General features: G+C 35.3%; 1 protein-coding gene across 1 annotated transcript in view; it reads right to left on the minus strand.

The window, feature by feature from the left end:
* CFAP47 (cilia and flagella associated protein 47) overlaps positions 1 to 14,724 on the minus strand; it is a 285,559-nt gene that overhangs the window by 9,168 nt on the left and 261,667 nt on the right. The window contains exons 62-63 of the mRNA XM_034074649.1: positions 10,402 to 10,573; positions 8,793 to 8,954 (exon numbers count right to left, since the gene is read on the minus strand). Of these exons, the coding sequence (XP_033930540.1) occupies positions 8,793 to 8,954; positions 10,402 to 10,573 (334 nt within the window). The remainder of the gene's footprint in view (positions 1 to 8,792; positions 8,955 to 10,401; positions 10,574 to 14,724) is intronic.

A 14,724-nucleotide genomic window follows, 5' to 3' on the forward strand; every position in this document is an offset into this window, starting at 1 on the left:
GGTACTGTAGATCTTGTCTAATTGCTAGTTTCACAGTAGTACCATTGCACCCAAAGAAAATGTCTTATTCCTGGAAATGACAGTGGGTGAGGACTTCAAAGAAATCTTAGGACAATCCCACACTTAAGCCTGTCTATCACAATTGCTCAGGCATTCCTTGCCATAAACTGTTTCAGCAGGTATTTTCCAGTCAGGAATTCTCCTTTTAGTTCTTACACCTGTTGCTGAGGACAACTGTATCACTATCTGGACAGAAAGAGAAGAAAAGAAACTGAAACTAGAAAACGACAACAGTATGTAAAAAAATAATCCACTACACCCTGACACAGTACAGCAAGGCAAGTATATTGTGTGCATAAAGGGAATGCATTTTTTTTATAAAACCTGAAGAATGAAAAGCTAACAGCATTGCAAAGAAAAACTATTCAAATCTATTTATGGATTCTCAAAACAGAAATAACACTGCTTTTCAAAGAAAATACAAAGAAGTGAAATTTAATATTATCTGACAATTCTTGTCTCTGTGGAAATGTCCCACATTTCCTGGGGAAGTGTTATTCTGTGGGTGAGTCTATGGCATCTTATTTATAAATAGATCTCCTTTGGAATATGTTCTTACAAAAGGTTTTCCTGAATTCAAAATGCTCTTGTGAAAAAAAGGTCACACTCTCAAATTTGTAGGAACAAAGAGTGCGAGTCCCGCTAAAAACCTTCTGCCTCCTCAAAAACACCCTTAAACTGATATTTATCAGTGCCATCAGACTTGTGTGCATTAGCAGGTTCAGCTTAGCTTTTCCTTTAGGTGACATCAAGGTGGGCAAAACTACTGAATGTCTGAAACTACACTTCAAGTCCTGTGACATCAAACTTATGCTTACAATCTCTTTTCATGGTGCCTAAAGATGTGCAGCTGAGTTTATAGCCCTAGGCCATAAGCACTAATGCTGCTACTGCCTGAGTTCCCATTTATGTGCCATCTCAGCCTTGAATTTTCAAACACGTATTTCCTACAAGGACTGCTCAGCTGCAAATGCCTAGAGCATACTCACTACACACAAAGAAACATGGGATGAAAGAGAAGTGATGCCTCTTGGACTGAATAGCAGACTAAAGCACTCATGAAAAACGTTCAAGATGAATATTCAAGCCCTGGTTCTGGAAACAGAGACTTGAACACAGGTCTTCCTATACAATGTCATTGTCCCATAGACTAGGTTTAGGAACATTTTAAGGCAGCACTTTCTTTATCTCCCATGTTTAGCCTCTTTTCTTTGTTTCTTCACAAGACATGCAAGAACATGACTTAGACTACAGATGCAATGATGTGATGCTAAGGGAGATGGGACAGGCTACGTGTGCTGAAGACAAGAAAATAAGGACTATATTCCTGCAGAAATTGCATTTTAGCAGAGTGTGATGCAACAATAGTTTTCTTCAGAGACCATAAACAATACCTCAAAACAGTTAGTCAGAAAATACACAGGAGAAAAAGCTATCATTTAAGACCTGACAAGGAGACCAGACAATTTAAAATGAAACTGTCAAAAATTAGAGATCACATGATCTATAATTTTCCACACAAGGTATATGCTAAGCCAGAGGAAAAAATAAAAATTATTGCATCATCCTTTTCAGATTTTGTGTATTTTCTAGATAAAATCTGAAAGATATAATCTATATGATTTTATTTTACTTTTCATAAAGAAAAATGGAGAAAAACTAATAAAAAAGCTTTAAAGAAAATCTGCATGCTTCTTGACAGCATTAGTACAAGATACTAGGGCAGCTATAAATTTTCTTTGTGTTGAGTAAAATATATACACACATACATACTTAAATGAACATATGTAGTAACACCTAAAATCTCCCTGTTCCATTCCTTTCCTCCTCTTACTTCCCAAAGCCTAGCAGTTTTCAGTGAAAGAGTCAAGTAAGTTACTGGATGCAAAATGTTCCTCCAAAGTGGAAACTATGCCAATTCTGGTAAACTAGATGAATAGCAGTAACATCACAGGCCAGCAGGGATACTGATGAAGATGTGGCTAGGAGTACAAGAACAAGCAATTGAAAACTTATGGTCAGAAACAGGAACCTTTCACAGTCCCTGAAGTACTGATAAATCATGATTTTTTGTTTTAAATATGTAACTAAAGATGGCCTCAAGAAAAAACAAGCAGTGTTTTCACTGATGCTCACATCACACAGGTACTTGTCATCCTGGCTAGCTCACTAATATAAGTAGATTGTTTTCTCACTCTCATTTTCTATAGCACAGAGAAAGGAGGAGATAAAATTCTGAGAATATCACCTGAATTTCAGATATCATTGTTTTCAGTTTCTGTATATTTGGTGTATAATTAAAAATTAATAATTATGTGGTTTAAAATTATTTAAAATTAATTCTTCCTTTTTGATTACTGCTTCAGGTAAATCAGCTCTTGAGTCAATGAAGACATGAAGGGGAGTGATGAGATTTTTTCAAGGAGGCTTTTGTTTAACTCAAGGGTGGCAGATACTAACAAACCTGATTAAGTTTAATGACACGTAGAGTTTTGAAAACTCACAAAACCAAGCACAAATGAATTAGTAAATATAAGGGCAAAGGCCATATAAGCCAGAGAAAGCAAGTGTGTCTTTCCACCTGTATGTTCCCATAACTCCTGCCATAATGATTAGATACTGCTATCAGACAATATGAACTCTGCCCTTACACAAACACTAAAAGTAAATATTAATTTGAATTTAAATAATAATTGGACAATTAAATCATGGTAAGAAGAGTGGAAATTAAGCTAGTACTTAACAGGCATTTATAATTATGCCTTTAATCTTTTTCTTAAATAGCATTGATTCTTAAATAGCAGTCAGTGCTCACCAGTGTTCTCATGTTAAATAATTTTCAAATGAGTAAACTAAAAAGAATAGCACCTTATTTCTTCAGTTAAAGAAAGCCTTAAAATTTACAGTTCCATAGTGATCTCACTGCAAAATTTATAAAATCCCAGCAAATCTAAAAAAAAAAAAAATAAGCCTTTATAAAATTAAGGCTCAAAATCTCTTTAATATTTACTCCTGTCTTCCTCAAACTAGTGAAGCAGTAAATTATTCCCATAGAGTATTCCCATATGTATTCCTTTACAAAACGAAGCATTTTGCAAACTATACATAAAAAAGCAACACATAGTGCTTTTTGTCAAATCTGTCGAGTTTTTCTTTCAATAAATGAATAACAAAATGTCTTAATCTGTAAAGTGCACAACTACTTAAGCAAAGAAGGGGATACACTTAAAAATGTTTCAGTGTGATTCCAAAAGAACTTAATCATAACTAAACTCACTTGTAATTTGTAGTTAACATCTGCTGGATGACACAAGAAATTCAAGTCACTATACAGTAAAGTTCTTTAAACTTAATAATTGAATGCAGTTGCCAAATTCTACAAAATTATTAGTGAAAGTATGATATAGTTAATTTCTTTGCAACCAAAAAAAAAGTCAATGGAAAAAAAATTGATTTCATACCCAAACCAACTGTCATTTAGTTGACCAGTCTAAGCCTTGACCACTGTACATGAGAAAAGGCTTAACTCAGATTATCACTCTATAGCTTTGGAAAGATAGCTTCAAAATCTTCAAGATCATCTAGTTCCACCCCCGCTGCCATGGGCAGGGACACTAAACCATGTCACCCAAGGCTTCACCCAATCTGGTCTTGAACACTGCCAGGGATGGAGCATTCACTACCTCCCTGGGCAACCCATTCCAGTACCTCACCACCCTAACAGTAAAGAATTTCTTCCTTATATCCAGTCCAAACCTCTGCTGTTTAAGTTTCAACCCGTTACCCCTTGTCCTATCACTACAGTCCCTAATGAATAGTCCATCACCAGCATCCTTATAGGCCCCCTTCAGATACTGGAAGGCTGCTATGAGGTCTCCACGCAGCCTTCTCTTCTCTAGGCTGAACAGCCCCAACTTTCTCAGCCTGTCTTCATACGGGAGGTGCTCCAGTCCCCTGATCATCCAGGGAGGTTGTGGAGTCTCCTACGTTGGAGATATTCAAGGCCCGCCTGGACAAGTTCCTGTGTGATGTACTCTAGGTTACCCTGCTCTTGCAGGGGGTTGGACTAGATGATCTTTTGAGGTCCCTTCCAACCCTCGGGATTCTGTGATTCTGTGGCCCTCCTCTGGACTTGTTCCAACAGTTCCATGTCCTTTTTATGTTGAGGACACAGAACTGCACACAGTACAATTCCCTTCATTCTCTTCTACACATCTTTACCACATTTGCAGATTGGTAAACTGACTTTTTCTGCTGAAAGGGATCCAGGTTACATGACTAGATACAGCTGGAAATGTGAGACATGTCAGGTATTGTATTAAAAGAAAGGATGATCATAATTTTTTAGAAGCTCTGATGCATGTGTATCATTGTTTTCCACTAGTCTCTATTCAGACTCAAAAAAACTGAGCTCAGTTAACATTTGTTCTTTGCAGCTGCCACTGTGTGGGAGATGCTAAGATAAAGTAGTCTAATTACGACTTTAGATTAATGGTAGGATTTTGTAGAACTCGTTAGAAAGAGATTGGCATAGGAATCCAGGCCTGTAACATGCACAGCAATGTGTGAGAGAGGGTGAGGGAGAAGGTACGTGTGCCGAGAACTTAATGAATTAATCTTCTTGCAGCATACATAATTCTGGCTCATGGTAATTCTAATGAAATACAGCAGTAATTACAGTAAAACAGGAATCTCTCTCCAAGTTGTAACTGTAAACATTTTCTTGGTTTTCCCTTCACAATTACGGGAGGGCACAGAAAAAAAATGGGTTGCTTGCTCTTATTCACAAAGCATTCAAATAATTTTTTTTGTGAAAAAGGAATGGTTTTGATTGAATATTCATTCTTTGTGCTCGTAAATGCACATAGAAGAAATAAAGAAAAATATCCACAATGATGTTTTTAAAATGTGAAAAGTAGTTTAAGATAAGTCTACACATGCAGTCATTTTAAAGTCTAATTTAACTTTTTTTCATCTCTCCTGCCCCCCACCCCCAGTTTTGTTTTTTATTTATTCTTTCCCTGTTTCCATAATTGAGTGCAGCCTTGGATTTTGCAGATAGTACTCCATGGAGACCATATTGATACCACGCTGTTTGCTTTTGTGATAGCAGGTGCTTACTAAGTGTACTTTTCTGAAGCATAGCTTGAGTTCATCTGAGAAATTTTCTCATTGTAACAAGTACCCTGCTTGTGATAAACACAGGATTGGAATGAGAGTTTGGGATGGAGGGATGGATAAAATTTTACTGTATATGGGAAGCTATATGTGATTAAAACAATCACTAACTTGGAAAACTAGAATTACATTGGCGAAAGGAAGCTCTTTGTATGAGAAATAAGCAGGTAGAATGAACAGGAGAGAATTTTCCACAACCTTAACTAAACATTCAAAAGTAATATAATTTACAAAAAATTGCCAAGTGAACATGGTGTTCTTACATATCTATCCACATTTCATGTTGGCTACTGAAGTATTTGCAATGGGAAAAAAAAGGTAACAATATGTTGTAGCTGAATATCGGCATTTTAACATGAAGAAATAAATCCGTCAAAATACTGGATTATATAGTACTGGAACTTATAGTAAAAAATATTCTCCAAGAACCAGTTCTGTATGAATCCAAATGTTCTGATCCCAAAACATTATTGATTAAAAATACAGTTAAAAGTTATTTTCAGTAAAACAAATACAGAACTGAGAGGTTTTCTTAAGGAAAGCATCACTGTCGGAATTTTTAGTCTATGTTTCAAGTATAGATATTGGAATAGAATAATGGAACAATAATTTGAGCTGGATATTAATTAAGTTTCTATAATTTTTATTTCAAGGGGAAATATTCTGTCTATTCTTTTTCATAATATAGCTATCTGGTTTACAATTTTGAAAACCATTGGCATTCATTAATGCATTTGGTATTAAAGCAAACACTAATGTTAACACAAACATTAGAGGCTTGTATCAAAGCCAGATACCTCAGTGGAAATGTTGCCACTGATTTCAGCTGGTGTTGAATTAAACCTATATTTATGACAAAAAAGGTCACGTGCAAATGCTAAAAAGTGCCAGGTTTCTCTTATTTAACAAGAAAAATCTGCTGGTTTGACTCTAATCAAGCTTAATGCCATTACAGGAAACCATTCGACCATGTCCCTTGTGAATTTTTAAAGCTGAAAGTAAAATACTGAACTAAATATCAAAACTGTCCTAGGTGCAGGCAGTTTAAAAAAAGTGTATTTATTTTTATTCATACAACAAAGATGTTTGGCTGCATTCTCAGTGTCTTTCATTATTTGTTAAAGCAGATACCAGGATGTCGCTTATTGGGAGTATGTGTATGTCAATTTTAAATGTGTTAAAAGAATGTGCCTTACCTATTTGCATGGGCCTTCAGATCTTAAATTATTGTGTGATTTTGTTAGCATTGTCAACAGCATACTGACTACCTCCCATTTTTAACTTTGTAATTCCTGAAGCAACTACATCAAATGTTGCTATGGGTAAATTGGAATATCATTAATTCAGCCTGCAATATTTTTTGTACATTGACAGTTTTGCTGGAGAAGGGTGAGATTAAAGGGAGAAGCATCTGAGTTGCAGTAGCTATAAAGAAAAAGGAAGCTAAACCCAGTGATGTCATAGCTTTGCAGTGGTCACCAAAGGTGCTCTGTGGATCACTGAAGATCCTCATTCAAGTTGGTATATATGCAAGAAGCCTAATCTGTCCTAAATAAGCTACTGAGCCTTTGGGGGGAGTGTGTAGTTCACAAGTATTTTTTATTGCATCATTATGTACCCTGCTATCCTGAAAAGATGTATAGATCTTCTCAGTGATGCTGTACAACTCTGTCCTGTAAATAGCAGAGGGAGAAACAGAGAGCTGCAGAGTCACTTTCAAGCAGGTTACTCAGACTTACATCTTTGTTTCCATCACAGTTACTCTCAAAGCAGCAGTGCCATGAGGTACTATCCAGCAGAAGGAAGGCAGAAAGTATCTATATGTAGGATGAAAAAAACCTGCTTATCTTTTAAGTACCAGAACTGATTCTCTATGTGATTGTGCTTCTAATTGTTTACTTGAAAAACTCCAAAGGCCTGATCATTTTTATCAGGGGAGATTTATAGGATGACACTTCATATCCCAATTGAAACTTTCAATCCATAATTTAATAATTAATGGTTTTATTTTTAATCTAAGAAATTTGAGTTATTTAAGCATTAAATTCCATCTGTAGTATGCTGGTTTCTTGTGTAATCGCTTTAAACTGCAGATCCAATATACTAAACATTGGTTGGCTGGTTTATTTCTATTACGAAACCTCCATCACCAAAATCTTGTAAGGAAGTCAGAGATAAGATAAATCAGTATAAAACGTATGGATCAGTTGTTGGCACTATTTACAACATGGAGCTTATTCAGGATATGCAAGCATTACCTTTTGTATTTGAATTATGTGCAGGTAACCCTTGTGTAAAATAAAGTTGGAAATTGGTTAAAGGAAAAAAGAGAATCTGCCTTCCATCATGGCTCCTTCTTTTTATAACTGTAATGACTGAGGTTTTACAATATCTGTTGGGAGAACATTAGGTTTCTTCACTACTATCAAACACCTACCAAGAGATTACAGTATTGCCAGAGCAATTGCTTCATTTTTGTTCCTGAAACAGCCTATTCCATTCAAACTGTTAATTTGAACACTGTGATATAAGCGTTTTTCAGAATCCTCAGTAATCATTGTCACTGACAGCCATCTGAAAGCTGGAACAACTGTCTATCTTACACAGCTTTTGGAAATAAACTCTTAAAACAAAAATCAGTTGGAACAAAGGACAGTTCCTGCTGGGGATATCACAAAAGCATGTGTCTACAATAAAAATTAACTGTCAATCAGTATCTCTGGCACACTTTCTAGATACATAGTAAAAATAGTTTATTTAAAGGAAAAAAAAATACTTCGAAAAATACCATAAGCTAATCAGATTGTAAGCATCATGATTTCTTCAGGTTCACTGTTTACTATTTTAAAACTTACCTATCATTACCAGACAATTTATTCCTTAGCTTTCTGCTGGATACAAATGTCACTATGGATTTCCTATAACATTATGAAACTTGGAGAAAATAAGGAAAAGTATGTAAAAATATATTAACAGAGATTTCTGCAGGACTTTTAAAAAAGATAATAAAATCCTGAAGAATGGCACTGTTATTTTATCACATGAAAGGGCAGAGTAGAGATGAATTCATAACATGCTTACATAATAAACCAAACATATTTTAAAAAGAATGGCACATTTACATTTTTTTAAAGCACAATGTGAAGAACTGCTTTTAACTCAGTGTAAGTATGAAGTACATAGTAAAAACATGAAGGTTTTAATAGTAGCCTTTAGTATCACAACATGCCTTCCTGAACATTGTATACACATTTTAACACACACAGGCATTTTAGGGCAAAACTTTGAAGTCATAACATAAGCATTTTGATCTACTGAATCTATTCTATAAATTTCCTCTTGAGAGGCAAGAGCCTAAATGTAGTCTGCTTCTGTTTCCTAAAGTATAGATTCAAAATCACATTTGTTAACTATAAAATATAGCGCTTGAAATTGATGATGAAATAGCTGCAGCCCAGTTATGATTCTGTTGCTCAGATCTATCCTACCTGATGTTTGAGAGTGGGTTCTAGCCTCAGAAAACTGCATAAATTCCTTATTATAAGTATTTTTACCTTGTCTGGCTTGTAAGCTTAAAGCCAACTACAGATTCCTTATTCAGGCCAACTGCTTCAATGTTGATGATATCATCCACTTCTGGCTCCAAAGCAATGAACAGCACTGGAAACTTCCAAATACCTCCTGCAGTGTACTGTACTACAAGAGTTGCTTCATTCCTTAAAATTTTGGATAGAATAATACATGGAAAAATATTATAAAATGTAAACTGAGTAAACTAATGTCCAGAATAAACTTTGAGTGTGTAGAAGTATACTACAGTGAAATGAAAATACAGATACCTTTAGCTGGAACACATTCTTAATTTTTCATGGCATAATATGCATCAGTTGCACTTATGTAGACTAAATAGTAGTCAATATTTGCAGCAAAATACAAGAAAGGACATAATACTAAAGCAAAATCATTGGCACACCCATGAAATTTGTTTCTTCTGCTTACTCTCTGTTGAATTAAACAAAGTTAATATTTTTACTTATTATTCTTTATGTACTGTGGTGTTAGAGAATTTTGTCCAGAACATTTTAACAGTTTGTACTGGAATCAAATATATCTGACAAAGGCCCGTGTACTTTAGAAAAATTTCAGACTCTAATATCCTCAGACCCTCTAAGAAGAGAGCTGGTGCTGTAGATTTTAAGATAAAGAACCTAATTAATTGCAGTTATTGAGTCCTCTACATGAAGCCTGATAAGTCTCAAGCACACAAAGATAAAACAAAATACAATAATAAAATAAGGAAGGATAGTGTAGAAATAAAACAGGCTTCTAAATTGACACTACATGGGGTGAGTGGATAGTCATTCCTAAAGGTTTGCTCTTTGTTCAGTTATCTTTTGGACTACTGGAAATAAGAGCTCCCTCCTGCATCCTAAAAATACTCTCTTTGCATGCAATTTATAATATTTGGCAGTGACTGCTCCCTAATCTTCCTCATAATGTTGAGCATCTGAAATTATCATGTGCCTGTATGTCACTGAAGCTTCTTTCCAACTTCCTCCCCATTCACATCCAATTGCTTCAAAAGGAATGTGCAACTTCTTTCTCTCTGGAAGGATCCCCCTTTCACAGTTTCTTTGCAAGGAGGTGGGATGTACTAATGTAAATCAAAGCAAATCCATAATTTTTCACATCAGAGATATAAAAGAGGATAATATTTTCCTGTAGCCTGTTGTTACTGGGGAACTAGAGACTAATTTCAAATTCAACAATCCCATTCAGCCAAAGAACATGCACACATGCTGTCCAGGAAAACTTTTCCAAGATTGATAGACTATCTTGTCTGCATAATTTCCATTAATTTTAAGAACAACTACTTTGCATTGAAAGTCTTTCAATAGTCCAATGTTTAGAAATAAACTGATGCACACACAGACTAATGCAGTAACTCAACAGAGCCATCTCACTGACATCTAAAAGAAACACTGTCAGTTTTGATACCAGAGATACCATACTGAAAAGAAGCAAGTGAGAAAACCTAAAATAATTGATCTTTGAGGTGAAAACAAAATGAAGAAAAAAATGCAGGGAGATGCCTACATAGCTAAGAATGACCATACAGTATTTTATTACGTATTCTCTTGGTAATAAGGAACAACAGCTTACCTCATTGGTTTGTTAGGTGCAAACACTATATTAAACACCAGTGTTGCAATTCTGGATTCTGTATCCCATTCTCTTTCAACAAGATGCATACCAACCAAAGATTCAAGCTGAGATTTAATTTCATTTGATTGATATTGCAATTCATACAGAAATTCCTCTGTTGTAGAGAAACCTAAATGACACAAGAGAAAAATGATCAGTCTGTGCACACCCTAACATCACACAGCTGGCTGGCTAGTAGCTACAATTCTTTCAAAAATGACAAGTAAACCTAGTAGATATCCAAAACTTGAGTGATTTGCTTCTGACTGCATAGTAAAACTTCCAGTTTCATATGACAGACTATATAGTATCCAGCAAAATGAAGGCTGAAAAGCTTAGTTAGGAGATGTGACCAGTAGTAGCAATATTGTTCTGGCAACCACTTCTGCATTATGGTGGCCTATTTCTAGTTCATCAGTCAAATTAAAATTGCATTAATGTAAGCCTATTTTTGACTAATGCTGTTGGGGAAAACCTTAAAATCAAACCAAAACAAAACCATTAAGGACATCAGTGCCATTGATGGCTGCACGCCTGAGAAACAGAATACAGAAAAATAGTGAAGATATCACTAGGAGCCTCTTTTTATTCCCCATAGCAGCTGTGAAAAGGCCAAGTAGTAATGACATAAGAATAAACATCTGAGATTCTTGAAGCAAGTGTCTCCTCCTGTGATATTCTGCATGCAATAGTAATTTGTGCACAGAAGGGAACATTTCTATGAGGAAAACAATCTCAAGTGGCTAATCTATTTAAAAGTTTTACACATTTTTATGGATAAAAGTCTTTTAACACATTCACTAAGTCCTACAGAAGGTTTCATTTCATTATGACCATGTATCTCAGGGCACATTTTTAATTTGCACAGCTTAGTAGAATGTGTGTGTGCATAATTCCTATGCATGCTTCCCTGTATACATATGCCACCTATAGGGTGCTAGAGATAATTCCCAAGTCCTTCCAACTTGAAATTCTAAAATACAGACTACATATATAAAAATTCCAAAAAACTCTTCACTTTTAGATAGGTGAACAAAGCTTACTTTGATTTTGCCAATCTGTAATGCTACCCAAGTTTGAGTATGGAGCTGCCTTCCTATGCCTGTGGTCCTTTCTCCTTTTCTGAAATGTACATATACCGTCTTCCTACTCCATTACTAACAAGAAGCTTGAACTTTTGTTGCCAATATTATTGTTACACACAGATTAACCATATGAAATTTTACAGTTTATATTGAAACATTTCCAACTGTAAAATGTATCCTTTGCACAGACACATGTACAATTTATGTTAGGTCAAAGATTTATAGATATAACAAAAGTATTATTACCACCATGTGGCATTATGGAATGGCAAGTATACAGGATTGTCAGGTATTAATGCATCTATTATAAATATACTTTATTATAATAAATGTACTTTCTAATAATCAAATGAAACATGAACACTTTCCTACATTCAATAAAATTTCTGAGATCATCCTATAGTATTCCATGCTTTGCTGTTTCTCTATTTGAAAAATATAACATTTATGCCATGCGTTCAGATTCCAACACAGGCCAGAGCTTGAAGCAGTCCCCATAAACAAACACCAAAGCATGGCAATTCAGACATAAAAATTAACTTATCATGGGAGACAAAAGATGACATCGTGTGGGACATTCCACAGTGACAAAATCACAACTGTTCAGCAGATGTGTCTTTTAGTAGTTATATCGCACAATGCTACTCAGGAAAAGCTTATTTTATATTTGGATGTGCTAGGAAGAAAATATTGTGAATTCCATGCTGCTTTTCGTATCCAAAGACATTTGGTTTTGGTTTGATATATGCATATACCATGTTTTAGTCAAAAGCAATTAAATACTTATATTTTTTCAGCTTCAGGCTGTTTTCTAATTTGTTCTATGCACATATTAAGTATTTAGTTAAAATATTTTAACATTTACGGCACCTAAGGAACGATGACACATTTGTAAGTGTCAATATTTGAAAGCCTCATTATGCTGGTCACTTAGCTGGTTTTGATCTACACTGCTGATCTCATTTAGTACTGTTCAAGAAAGAAAACTGTAATAAGATTTTTATCACAGCTGCCCTGAAGACTGCTATATTATCATACTATGGGAAGCCTCTATGAATATGTTAATACTTGATTCTAGGCAATTCCACAATACACATTCTGCCTAAACAAACTGGAAGAAACTAGAGTAAAAAAAACCCAAAAAACAACAAAACTACTACTAAAAATACCATGATTCATGGCTGGAAATTTGTCCAAACTGTCAAATGTTCAGAGTTCTCTTAACTCGTAGAATTTCCAGTTTCAGTTAAAATGGTGAAATAAATAAAGCACTGGAGACAGAATTAATATTTTCTTTACAGTAATGACAAATACAATATGGCATATGGTTCAAATATGCCTTGACCCTTTGTAATGGTTTAAGCACAGCCTTCAACCCAGAACCAAGCAGCTCACTCCCACCCTTTCTCCCCCCACTCCTGAAGGGATGGGGAGGAGAATCAAAAGAATGTAACTCCCACGGGTTGAGATAAGAACAGTCCAGTAACTAAGGTATAACACAAATCACTACTGCTACCACCAATAATAATAATGAGGGAAGAGAATACAACACCTCACCACCTACCAACTGATACCCAGCCAGACCCAAGCAGTGATCTAGCCCTGGGTAACTGTCCCCAGTTTATATACTGGGCATGACGTGCTCTGGTATGGAATACATCTTTGGTTAGTTTGGATCATGTGTCCTGTCTCTGCTTCCTCCCAGCTTCCCCTCCTCCCTGGCAGAGCATGAGACTCAGAAAGTCCTTGGTCAGACTAAACATTCCTGAACAGCAACTAAAAACATCGGTGTTATTAGTGTTGTTCTCAGGCTGAAAGTCAAAAACACAGCACTGCACCAGCTACTAACACTGAGAAAAATTACTGCTACTGCTGAACCCAGGACACCCTTTTAGCCCAGCATTTGTATGTCTCCATTCACTAGTTTTCTTTTAAAAATTCTCTGGTTTGTTCCTGGTAAAATTTTTATTTTCTCTCATGCAAGCTGAAAAATTCACGTGCAGATATAAAGTATACCCTAATTAATCCACTTCTGTTCTCTAAACAGAGAGCAGCAGGAAGAGTTTTAGACACATCTGACACAACATAGAGATATTTATTAATCCAAACACTGGGAAGATATAAGCATACACTTTATACACAGATTGGTACATCTAGGGAATGGAAATTCCTATTATAAATATATTACTTCTTCATATTTCCTGAATAATATTATGCATTATTTAAGCAAGAAAAGGACAAAGAATATGTTTGGGTTTTTTTCCAGGTAATTATTCCAAGACAGTTTATTTAAAAGCATTAAATATTTTTTTGTTTTGCAAGGCAATTCATCTCAGTCTTTAAGTGTTTTCCTTTTGTAAATAAAACTTCCCAAGGGTAGCATGCTTTTAGGCAACATTTATGTATGCAGGATTACTGAAGCAGCTATGTTTAAAAGACAAAGTATTTCTTCCTAGCTCCATTCAGCACTCATTTGACACTTGGCCTTTTCCTGCTTCTCCACTGTCTTCCACAAGTCTTCACACACACTGCTGGAACTCAGCAGGCAGAAGGGAATGAACATTAAGTATGCAGTTATGCATTACCAGCAAAAGCAGCTGCAGATAGAATACATTACTGTAGAGTAGATTAGATCATTTTAATACAGTTTTCAAGTAAATAGTCAAGTGAGTAGCAAAAGTGAATCACAAGAGTAATAAAGGAATAAAATAAAAGGAAGCTTAGTGGTCAAGAACATCTTAACATTTAAGTAGACGGTATCATTTGGGTGATAAGAAATGAATCTTATATGAGAAGCAAATACCTACTTTTTGCTGTAAAATGTCATAATACCACAATACTAGCAGCAGAATAAAGAAGTTGCACAAGAACCTCAAAAGACCTGGCTGTGTTTAAATATGCCTTTCACTACCTTTCTCCCAACAGGTACAAAAGTGCCCTATTTTTATCTGGCATTCTACATAGTTTTGTACTCTATAAATTAATGCTTTCAAGGAGCTGATTAAAATGTTTTGGTTTTGTTTTATATTTCAAACCCATTCTATTACTTTTTCAACACTCTCTTTTCTTATTTAGCATTATCTTCATTTATCTAGGCATTCTAGCAAATAAAGATGACATCTGAACCTGGGCACAGTCAACATCAAACCAGCTTCTTCAAGAACATATGATGCAGTCTTAATTCACACAGACATTA

This window comes from Melopsittacus undulatus, chromosome 2 (assembly GCF_012275295.1).
Source record: "Melopsittacus undulatus isolate bMelUnd1 chromosome 2, bMelUnd1.mat.Z, whole genome shotgun sequence".
Classification (NCBI taxonomy): domain Eukaryota; kingdom Metazoa; phylum Chordata; class Aves; order Psittaciformes; family Psittaculidae; genus Melopsittacus; species Melopsittacus undulatus.